Raw genomic sequence first — 11337 nt, 5'->3', positions numbered from 1 at the left:
TTACTTCCTTGTCCTCCCCTCCAGAGTTCAAGCAAGTGCGGATGTGCCACTGTGGGGAATTACGTTGGGTTATGGCAATAACCGTACATGGTCATTGCCTTCTTTGGCGGAACCTTCCATAAATGCAACAAGATACACTCAAACCGCTGCCTCTCCCCCAGGCTGTCTTGCCCTGTCTCTCTGCCGACAGGAGGGAGCAGTGGGTGGTGTCAGCCTGGGGGGGTGGCAGGAGGGAGAGCGGGCGGTGAGAGGCGTGGGGGTGAGAGGACATGGGGCGGTGATGGGCCCAGGGCTGTTGGGAGAGCCAGCGCGGGCCCCGGGGCTGATGGGAGGTGACGCTGGGTGGCGAAGGCCCAGGGGGTGGCGGGAGGGACAGCGCAGACCTCGGGGTGTGACAGGACACCGGGCAGCGACAGACCTGGGGGGTGACAGGACAGCGGGGCTGCTGGAACCCCCTCCCCTAAGGGCCACTCGGCATTAGGGCAATGAGGGCGGGGCTGCCACACCCACATGATGCAGGTCTTTCTTCATAATGTGCTGAGCATATAAGAGGACCATGACACCGCGTGCTGCAGTAGACGCCATCCCAGAGCAGGCACCGCCTGGCCCCGACCATGTCCTGTGTCCACTACAAGTTCTTCTCCAGGCTGAACTATGATACGGTCACCTTCAGCGGCCTCCACATCACCCTGCGCGACCTCAAGCGCCAGATCATGGGCCGCGAGAAGCTGAAGGCGACCAGGAGCGACCTGCAGATCTCCAACGCCCAGACCAAAGAAGGTGCGTGGGGGCGGCGGGCGCGGGGCCTCGGGGACCAGTGCGGAGCTGCACCCCGGCGGGGAGCTGCATTGCAGGGGGGAGCAGCACCCCAGTAGGGAGTTGCACCCCAGCGGGGACCTGCACCACTGCGGAAAGCGACAACCCGCAGGGGCCCTGCACCACCTGCCCCGGCGCCCCCAGGGGCCCTGGCACCACCTGCCAGACGGTGGGCTGGCCCCGCTGGTAGGTGACGGTGTGGAGCCGGGCAGGCTCACCGGACACCGGCAGCCCTGGGGCAGAGGGCAGCACACAGGCACTGACCGGTGGCGGCATGGCCGTGGTGGTGAAGCGCATGTCGGACACCTCCGATGCCGTCGGCAGCTGCAGAGGGAACCTCTCTGTTGGGGGAAGCAAAGAGGGGTGGTGGGGTGAGCTACTGGTGGGCAGAGCCCCTTGGGGGGTTACCCGGAGGGCAGGAGCACCACGAGGAGCAGGAGCCTGCTGCTGTACCTGCCATGGCGGCGGGTCAGTGTGGGGTTTGTCTGGGGCAAAGAGTGTTCTGGGGTTCTGTCCCCATGGCGATCATTCCACCAGCACCTGCCTCAGCCAGCCCTGCCAGGGTTTCATTTCTCATGCCACAGCAACTGCCCGTCTCAATGACGTCCCATCCTGCTGATGGTTTCCTGTCCGCAATGCTCATTTCTCATCCCGGTGAGGGTTTCCCATCCCCACGATGGATTCCCATCCCCACGGTGATTTCTCAGACCCGTGATGGTTTCCTATCCCAACGGTTTCCCATGCCCACAATTTCCCTTCCCAAGCATTGTTTTTGCAGGGAGCTGAATTTCCTGCCCAAGGGGAAGGGATGCAGCCAGTATGGGTGGCCCTGCAATGCCAGCGTGTGAGCTGCCCCATCCTGCCCCAGTGGGGGGGGATGGGGCACTTTTGGGGGGTGTTTTTGTGCTTCCAGTCTCTGGAATCCTTACACGTGCACACAGAGTACTGTTCTTTTATAACCTTGCCCGTGCAGGAGCCCTGACTAAATGTTGACCTGATCTTGGAAAGAACAAAGTGGAGCTTGAGTGAAGATGGCCGACTTGCTCAGATTTTTCTGAGCACTCTAACCTTTTACAGTTCCGGGACTGTAACTTTCCATAATGGAGATCTAGTAACAGACGCAATGCTAACCTAAGCGAAAAGAAAACAGGGTTTTAAATATCAGTGGAATATCTGCCCATGGAGTCATGTTCTGCAAAGGCAGAAGTCCCTTCAAAAAGCCTGTGCCTCCTTTTAATTTGATCTGCATTTGTTGAGTGTGTTGAGACGATAAAAGTCGGTGTTACCTATAAAAGGTTGCTTTTCTCTCTGTAAAGGGATTCTCTGAAGTGCTGTGTAATGACATACTGATATACGTTCTTACAAACTGACTACTGCTTTTTTCTGTACTGATGTTGTTTTCAGAATACACAGATGATGACGCCCTGATTCCGAGGAACTCCTCGGTAATTGTCAGAAGGATCCCTGCTGGAGGAGTTAAAGCTACCAGCAGAACCTCTGTTACGTGAGTATCCGTAAAGCGGTGTAGTCTTTGCTAGGGGGTTCAGTGAGGTCACTGGTTTAATGGATATTAGTTTACCAGTGGCGTTCCAACTGCATCTCCCTTGTTAAAGCGGCTGTTAGTTTTTGTTGTCCTGGGGTAGGTTTCAATGCACCTGTCCCAAAGCAGACTGACCTTTTTAGGCCTGCTGGGACATGGGCTTCAGGCTCCAACAACGGTAACTTCTAAGATGATTCTGTTGGGTTTGTTCTTGGGCTTGATTGTTCTGAGACCCGAGCTGTAGATGCTGTTTCCTCCAGGTGGAGAGATGCCTTATGCTATGGGCTTGCTTGTATTGCTTTCAGAGTAAAGACAGATACGCACCGTAGTGTACGCTTAGAATTTGTTCCCATCCCAGAGGAGCCCGATTGTCAGTGTTTGGCTATTTCCTGCATTTGCGGGAGGAGGCAGGATATGGCAGGTACTCTGAGGCCCCAGATCTGGGGTGTATTGGTTGAGATTACAGCTACTCAAACGTGATCCTGCCTACAGGATTGTTGTGGTCATTGTGGGATTTGGGTTTTTTTTTTAGTTGCACTGAATGTGAGAATTTGAGAATGAGAACAGTTTATGTGTATGAATAGATGGCCACATTCACTAGATTATCCGAACAATGTCCTGATGGGCAGGTTTTATAACCTGTTTCACTGCTTGATGTGGGGCACAAGTGCTCTATTTTAAGCTCTGATCACCTTCCTTTCTTTCTCCTTCCAGAAGTCGAACGGAGCCAGTGAGCGGAACACCAAAAGCAGTATGTAAAAGCACAGGGTCACACCTTTTTCTGCACACTGCACTGAATTCTGAACAACGTAGCCTTGTATGAAATTTTCCAAACAGTAGCTTCATATAATTTCTTCCAGTAAAACATAGCCTATCCTGCAAAGACAATGGATTTGATTCAGCATAGTAAGAACTGCGTAATGCCATCATTTGCACAGTTCTCATGGGACTATTGGTATTTGTGCCCAGTCACGCATTGTATTTCATCCTGAATATGCGAGGCTATTTCCTGAATGGCTTTGTGTTGTACAGATAAGGTACGATTGGTTATAGGCGATGTAGGTTCAAGGTTTGCACAACTGGACGTGGTGCCATGCTCTCCATCTGTCTGTCTACAGCTAGTAACGTGTCTGTTGGCGTAGCTGCTTGTGCGCTTTGTGTTTCTTGCAATGAAAATGCTCCGGAGTGTATTTTTGCCATTTTCACCTTGTATCACTTAGCTTCTGTTTTTGCTTGCTTTGCCCAACGGTTTTTGAAAACGTTCATAAAAAACACTGAGAAACCATTGTTGTTAAACTTGGTACTGTTTCTGGCTTTGACGTGGGGGTTCAAACAAAAACTAAAACTGACATACGCCCTACGTTCTGAGGACAGTTCTGGGCAGCTAAACGAGTCCTTTCCGTGCCTTTGAATACCTGGGTATTTGTTCCTGGAACTGTTTAATTGCAGTGATATTGTTTGGGCTCCTCCAAGTACATGAATGTCTTTAACAGATTGCCCTGAATGTAAATATCGTTGCTACACAAAGTGGTATTCTAAAGTTCTGCATTTGCTCTTCCCGCTTTCTCTGATGCAGCAGCTTCATCTAATAGCTTGTCTGCAAATGAAAATACCTGAAACCCAGTGTACAAATTTTGGCGCAAGGTTAGAGCCTGGGGCCTTTGTGGGGCATTTTTCATCAGGTTGGAAAACACTGTCCTTCTGCTGCTGAAATATAAATAAGTAACAGAAGGAAATGCTTGACTGGTAATAGTCTGGATTTTGATTTAGTCTTCTGTTCAGTTTCTTTAGTTCTCTTTAGTTTCTGATTAGTCTTCCGTTTGAAATGGCAGTTCATACATTGACTGTCGATTCTGGATTTTGGATTGTTTGGGGTTTGGGGGTTGTCGAGTCGTGTTCCCGCCCCTCCCCAGTTCTTCTGCAGTATTGCCTTAGGGTGGCAAACAAGTTTCATGGAGATGTTGGTTCTAACTGACTGGTTGGAGGGACTGGCAGGAAATACTTCAGCAGAAATATAAAGGAAACAAAAAAAGACCCAGGGCTGGAGGGCCGTGGAAGGTGGCCGTTGGGCAAACGTGCTGAACAGTACATCAGTTACCCTTCCTGACCCATTTGACAAGGTTCCCTCTCTGAGATACTCTGGAGCAACAAGCTGATCTCAAGCGGGTCTGGTTAGTCTAGTTGCTTCTCATTAACCGCACGGGCACTCTTAAGCTGGCGTAGCTTTGGACTTTGCCTTGAGCAAATGCAAATGACACGAGGTCGGAAATGCCTCTTGCAGTCACACTCGGAGCGCATCGTGCAGACTTTCAGACTACGGTAGAGGTTAACTATTGCTATGTTTGGACTGTACAACTTGAATATGTGTTTAATTTTTTGTGAACAGATGGATGACTCCTCTGCATCTGCTTCTCTGTCCCAGCTTATTCAGGTATATCTATATTCTTACCAAATACTTAAAAAAAAAAAAAAAAGTGTTTGCTTCATATTTTTAAATCTTGCACTGTGATCCAGAGCTGTATAACTGTTGTAATGCGAACAATGCTTTACTTTAATTCTTAATAATGTCAAGTATTTATGTTAACTTTAAAATGTGTGTATGCTTTGATCCTCTCCTGTAAAGAGCAGTTGCCACTTTGGGGAGATAGAAGGGGAGAACCTTACCAGCACCAACGTCACGTTGCACTAGTGCTCATCTTCAAGACACAAAGGAGAAGCACTTCAGAGGCTGTTTGCCCTTTTTCATACATTCCGTTAGTTCTGCTTTGGGGAGGAGCGCTATTTTTACAGAAGCATGTCACTGGCTGTAAGGGACGGACATTCCAGGGGGTGTGGAGCAGCCAAATTAGAGGCGTGCCTGGAACACGGACAATTGCAGGGCTATTTCTGAATTTCTAGTCCTCAGAGCTGCAGAGCCATTCTTTGACCACTGCACAATTTCATCAGCTGTCGTATAGATACAGTGGGCAACACAATCTGATTTCCTTGAACGCAGACTGTGTACGCTGTGATTATGTCCCTAACCGTGTCTAGGAACACACCCACGCCTGTGTGTGGCATGCTGGCGACGGTGACCTTCTGGAACTCCTGCCACGCCGCGTTTTGCTGTGGAGCTGCTGGCGGTTTTTGCCCGGGAATGTGTAACTTTGGCTGGGAAAGCACTAGTCATTGCGCCTTGTGAGAAGGCGTAGTGCTAGCCAATTCAGTGCCTGGGCTTTAAAGTTACAAAGATCAGAGAAGGCAGGGCCTAAGGCAGAGGAGCTGGTTCTTTCTTCTGAAAAGAAAGGCTGGAGTTCATTCCCAAGACAGAGAAACCTCTCCCCACTAGCCACTTCTTCCCTCTCTCACCACAGACATGAAATTGTGGACACGTGGCAAAAATATTGGAAAAAATAATTCATTTGGAAGGTAGCCACCAGAAGAAACTGGTCTGCATTAGTGCTGTCCCTAAACGTGTCCTTGGTTCTGTAAACTCAGGTGAAGTTTTACTCTAAAATGTGAGAAGCCGTCCAAGAGGTGCACACATTGAAGCTTTTGAGAACATTGAAGTATTTCAGAACAATACAGGAACAACACCTCAGAGCAGCTCAAAACTGTGACTTACTCTACCCTCTTTAGCGCAGACTGGCTCAGCAGGGAGTCAATGTGTTGTAAAAAGTCCTCTGGTTTATTACTGCTATGTACGAAATGCCATATTTGAACTTTCGCCTATCCCTAGAAATGTTTTGTGAGTTTTGGATGTGTCTTGTACATCTCTTGGGTTCAAGCAAATCAGTCAAGTGTCTGTGAAGTTTTCTGTCACGGTTAATGGAAATGATTTCATAGGTGTCGATCTGCATTATGTTACAGTTGAGGAAAAACTGTGTATAGGAAACAACCATTTAATAAAATGCTGAAAGTAGTTGGTTGCTCTTGCGAAGGAATGCACCTAAAAGCAAAGACACGAGTGGCTGATCTGAAGGCTTGGTGCTGGACGGTCCAAAGAATGTACAGTCCCTCCCTTAGACCCTGCTGGTATCTGCACTAGTGTGTAATTAAAACGTTTGAACAAATAGTACTTCAAAAACCAAGAAATCAGCTGGTTTCCTTCATATGAAGATCTAGTTCTGCGTAAGGCTTGTATTACAATTTGCATGGTAAAAGGACACGGCCAGCTGGAGAAACCTGCAGGTTTTGCTTACCGTAGTTAGCTCACTTAACACGAAGAAGTTAGCAGGGGCTCTAAAGTGTTTCTAACGTGTGTGTCGACTAACGGCCTGTTACACAGACTGCCAGTCTGGCTGAAGCCAGCGCTTCCGAAGAAGACAAAATAAAAGCGATGATGATACAGTCTTGCCGTGCATATGATCCAATCAAGTAAGTGTTGATAACGCCAGATCTGTTCCCCAACGATTACGGAGGAATGCTAGAGATGGTTGTTTTAACAAGAGAGACACATGCACCCCTTTTTCTTTTTCTCCCAAAAACCTTCTAGTTACATGAAGAACAGCCTGGGTCTACCTCCGCCATCATATACTTGCTTTCGTTGTGGAAAACCTGGCCACTATATAAAGAACTGCCCAACAAACGGGGTAAGGTTGGGGGGGGACTTCTGGTGTTACTTCGTTTTTGTTTTTGACCTTGGCAGTGAGGTAACAGATACATGAACACGCATATTAAGACGTGTTTCTCTTGGGGTGAAATAGAGAGGTTACATGGCAAAGTTGCAAAGCCCTTCAAAATTCAAGGGACACCTGCAATTATCAAGGCAAAATTTTCTTTTTTCCAGGCCATCACAACAAACATAGCCAGAGATCTTTCTCTGTCAACTTTCATGCATATTTTTCTGTATTTCAATATGACTGGAAATTTATTTTGGGTTTGAACCCTTTCTAAAGACACTTCACAGTTTTTAGTATTTTGTACAAAACCAGGATGTTTCTGCTGGCCCCATCTATTGGATATCTGCCTGGTGTAATGACACAAGCCTCTGGCTGAGCGTCCCTGCCATTTAACAACAATCACGGAGATGTCGTTTTAAGTGTGGGTCTTGAGATACGCCTGCATTTCTTTTCCTGCCAGGACAAGACTTTTGAGCCTGTTCCCAGAATTAGGAGGAGCACGGGCATTCCAAGGAGTTTCATGGTGGAGGTGAAAGATCCCAACACAAAGGGTGCTATGCTGACCAGCACGGGAAAATATGCCATACCAATTATTAATGCGTAAGTATGGGACTAACGGGACTGACCCAGGAGCGAAGGAGAGGAACCGTGCGTCGATGCCTGGGCGGCAATGCAGCCGAGTGGGCCAGCACCTCTAGTTACGGGGGAGGAAGCACTGGCATTGCATCTTAACCTTAACACCCGTGATACTTTCTAATCCCAAGGCCCTAAAATAGGACGCTCCTCCTGTTCATGCCCCTGGAAGCTGCTTAAACTTGTGGCGTGCTAAGAATCAGTATTTCTGCAAAAGGTTTCCGAGGTGTTTGCAGTGGAGTCGTTCTCTTTGAAAACACATTTTGCTTCTGTCCGATGCTGCAAAGGCTCCTTGCAAAAGTTAACAAGTTGCTGTGGGAGTGAGGTTTCCTCCCCCTCTGACTTTTATCACCTCCCCTGTGTGAAAGAGGCTGCAGTTTTCCTGTTGCTATAAACTAAGAAAATACTACTGTGTGCTGCCAAGAGCGGCTGCTCTAAAATGCACTCGGTGGCACTTCTGGTGTTCTGCCATGGACCTCCTTTTGTAGAAGCTCTAACATAGACTTCTTCCATTTCCAAAACTTAATTACTCGGAGACTGACTTGATCCTCAGCCTGCCATTTACTTTTACCCTCGGGCAACAGAGGAGAGGTGGGATTCATTTCACACGATTTCTAGCTGTCAAAAAATTATTTGCCTAGTCTGAGCTGATTTCTCCATTGACCCAATGAATGGGAGAGGTCTGCAGCAGGAAAATTGTTCCCCCTCCCTCTTCTCATCCTGTGGCTGTAGAAAAGGACTTTCAACTAGCGGCCTACGTTTTAGAAGGCTAATGTGGAGTGAGAAGAATTCCACCTGTTCTCTTCCCCTGAGAAAAGCCAAAGCTTGGAAAAGTTCTCCTTGACCCACCTTTAACTTTTTGCTCTCTCCTTCCCCACCCACCTCCAGGGAAGCTTATGCCAGAGGAAAGAAGGAAAAGCCTCCCTTTCTACCGGAAGAGCCGGCCTCCTCCTCCCCCTCCGATGAGCCTATTCCAGATGAGCTCCTGTGTCCCCTTTGTAAAGATATAATGACCGACGCAGCTGTTATTCCCTGCTGTGGAAACAGTTATTGTGACGAATGTAAGTGTGACCCCATGGCTGTTAATTCAAAACATCACCTCTGATCCTCTGAAAGCAGAAACAGGAGATCAGGAAATTACTGTCTCACCGGTTCTATGTAGTACTTAAGCCCAGCCTGAATAGGAAAGGACTCTTCTCCTATAAAGGGCAAAAGAAAGGCCGAAAGCTTTTTCCTCCTTTTTATGTATCTCGTTAAATCCCCTTCGCACGTGGAAGGACGAGTATGAGAAGAGGGCGTAACTGCGCCGGTGATGACACTATTAGATAGCGAATGCATTTCGTTTGTCCACAGCCCTTTCCCTCCTACAAAATTACAGAGCCAACGCTGGTGACTTCCTGTGGTCTGCAGCAATCGGGTACTTGGGCATTTAATGCACATTCTCCTCCACGGGAGAGTTGGCTGAAACCTTCAGAACTCACACCTGCTAACGGGTTTTTGAGGTCTCTTTTATTCACTAGCCCTGAGGTTGGTGACTTCTCACTGTACTAGAGAGTGGAAAAAAGGTGAGCCAAGACATCAAGACACCGCCTACTCCACACCTCCAGATGTTACAGGAGTGAAACATCAGGGCTGTACCGTTATTGGCTGCATACTAGAAAATTATTAGGCTACTGAACTTGAGCTTCATGTTCCCAATTCAAGATCATCTTCACCCATTAATCATATACATGGTTTTATAACTGATGAGAACCCCAAAAATGTCCTTAGTTTGGCTAAAATCTATTTTGATGCCTCTAATTGCACACAGGTATTAGAACAGCGTTACTGGATTCTGAGGATCATACCTGCCCAACGTGTCATCAGAGCGATGTTTCTCCTGATGCTTTAGCTGCCAACAAGATCCTACGCCAGGTAACGTGATGGCTTTTCCGTGAACTGCTTGTAAGAGAAGTCTATTCCTGAAAAGCTGAAAGGGAAGAAAACATGAATCGGCAGCTCCTGAAGCAGGGCTAAATTGGACAAGGCTACATTTACTCCTCCAGTGCATGATCCCTTGTTACAGAAGCTTACAACTCCTTAGAGACAGTCTGGCAAATTCAGGTCACAGTTTTAACATGATTGCCTCCCTTTCAAATTCGGTGTTGACACTGAAGTGCTTTAAATACAGACACCCTGAGTTACCAGTCATTAATGCCGGCGCTTAATGCGATGTGTTCCTACCCCTGCCTGCTGATTTATTTTAGGATTGATAGCATTTACAGGAACAGGCGAGTGATGTTCCTCTGTGGAGCCTTTTGTTTGTGTGCCTCCTGAAGTTTCCTATCCCCTTTTTGTCCGTGTTTTTCTGCCTCTAGGCTGTGAACAACTTCGAAAATGGAACTGGCTACCCTCGGCAGCAGCAGCCGCAGCAGCCGCCACCGCCACCACCTCCACCACCACTCCTGACTGTCGGGCCTCCCGCCGCGCTGGTGACGGCCGCTAACCTTTCTAAACCTTCCTCTCAGCCAATCGGCGGGTTGTTGGAGGAGAAGGTTAGTTTGATTTCAGCATAGGCACTGATCCTTGTCTTTTAGCAGAGCTTCGTTTCCAACTCTTTCCAACCGTTTTTTGCCAAGGGCCGTCAGGTTCCGCTACTAAGACAAGCAGCACTGCCGAGTCGTCTGGGCCCCCGAGGACAATCAATACCCACAACGGGTAAGTAACGCTAACTTTAGAATTCCTTTAAAAGTCTTATCTTCAGATAAACTGAATGGGATTTTTTTCTTTTTCCCTCCCCACTGCAACAGGTCATCCAGTGAGAGCCACTACAATTCGCTCAGCAGGTGGCGGATCAGGCTGCGAACTGTAAGTGTCCCACAGAAATTCAATGCATTACTACCGGTAACTGTACTACTACTCCTGGTTAAAGGAGGCCGTAACACGTAACTCCTGCAACAGCTGATTTGCAATGAATAAGTACGCACAGGTAGTTGTGGGGAACACAAGCGGTAATTGATTTTGAAATGGCTTACTTTGAATTGCCTTTAACAAAGGGATCTGTGCTTGCACTAAGATTATTTAAAATAAAACATCAGCACAGGACTGACAAGGGGACTGCCAAAAACCAACACTTTCTGGGCAAACCGTAATGACATACGAAAATTAAATATAATTATAGGATCAAGTGGAAAGCCAGGCTAGAAGCTTGGAAGCAGAAACTTTACATGCTAACAAGTTCTTCAATTTGCAGCAGCATCATTACATAAACACATGGAGAGAGGATAAAAAAAAACCAAACCAAACCAAACAAAGCAAACCAAATTTGAGAGGAAAAAAGTTGGGGAGTGTGACCCTTTTTTCTTTCTTTTTGTGTGTGGTTTTTTTTCAGGTCCAAGTCTCCCTGCAGTGCTTCATCTTACTGTAGAAGTTCGTATACCTACACCAAGTCAAGATCCAGTTCTTCCCCCACTCACTCCTACTCTCGATCATTCAGTCGTTCCCAGTCTCGTTCCTCCCCGCGATCGCCGCCGTATCCAAGAAGAGGCAAAGGGAAGAGTCGTAACTATCGCTCCAGGTCAAGGTCACGCGGCTCTCACCATTCAAGGCTGAGGTCACCCCCGCACAGAAGATACCATTCACGGTCAAGGTCTCCGGTGTTTAGGGGCCAGTCTCCAACTAAATGGACTCTACCTCAAGGGGAAGGAGAAAGGGAGTGTTTTAACAGGTCCAGAGAGGTTCCACCATATGATAGGAAAGCTTACGAGG

At 47.8% G+C, this 11337-nt stretch overlaps 1 protein-coding gene across 1 annotated transcript; it reads left to right on the top strand.

Annotated features, from left to right (window-relative positions):
* The first annotated feature begins 591 nt into the window (after positions 1–591).
* On the top strand, positions 592–10996 carry LOC135311321 (E3 ubiquitin-protein ligase RBBP6-like). The gene is made up of 11 exons (XM_064440445.1): positions 592–780; positions 2221–2320; positions 3071–3107; positions 4743–4787; positions 6624–6712; positions 6831–6927; positions 7418–7557; positions 8479–8651; positions 9401–9504; positions 9948–10124; positions 10961–10996. The coding sequence occupies exons 1-11, from the start codon at positions 615–617 to the stop codon at positions 10994–10996; spliced, it is 1164 nt and encodes a 387-aa protein (XP_064296515.1). The 5' UTR covers positions 592–614.
* The last annotated feature ends 341 nt before the right edge of the window (positions 10997–11337 follow it).

The sequence above is a fragment of the Phalacrocorax carbo genome, unplaced genomic scaffold (genome assembly GCF_963921805.1).
Source record: "Phalacrocorax carbo unplaced genomic scaffold, bPhaCar2.1 SCAFFOLD_36, whole genome shotgun sequence".
NCBI classification, from domain to species: domain Eukaryota; kingdom Metazoa; phylum Chordata; class Aves; order Suliformes; family Phalacrocoracidae; genus Phalacrocorax; species Phalacrocorax carbo.
This window is presented reverse-complemented; position numbering and strand designations above follow the sequence as displayed.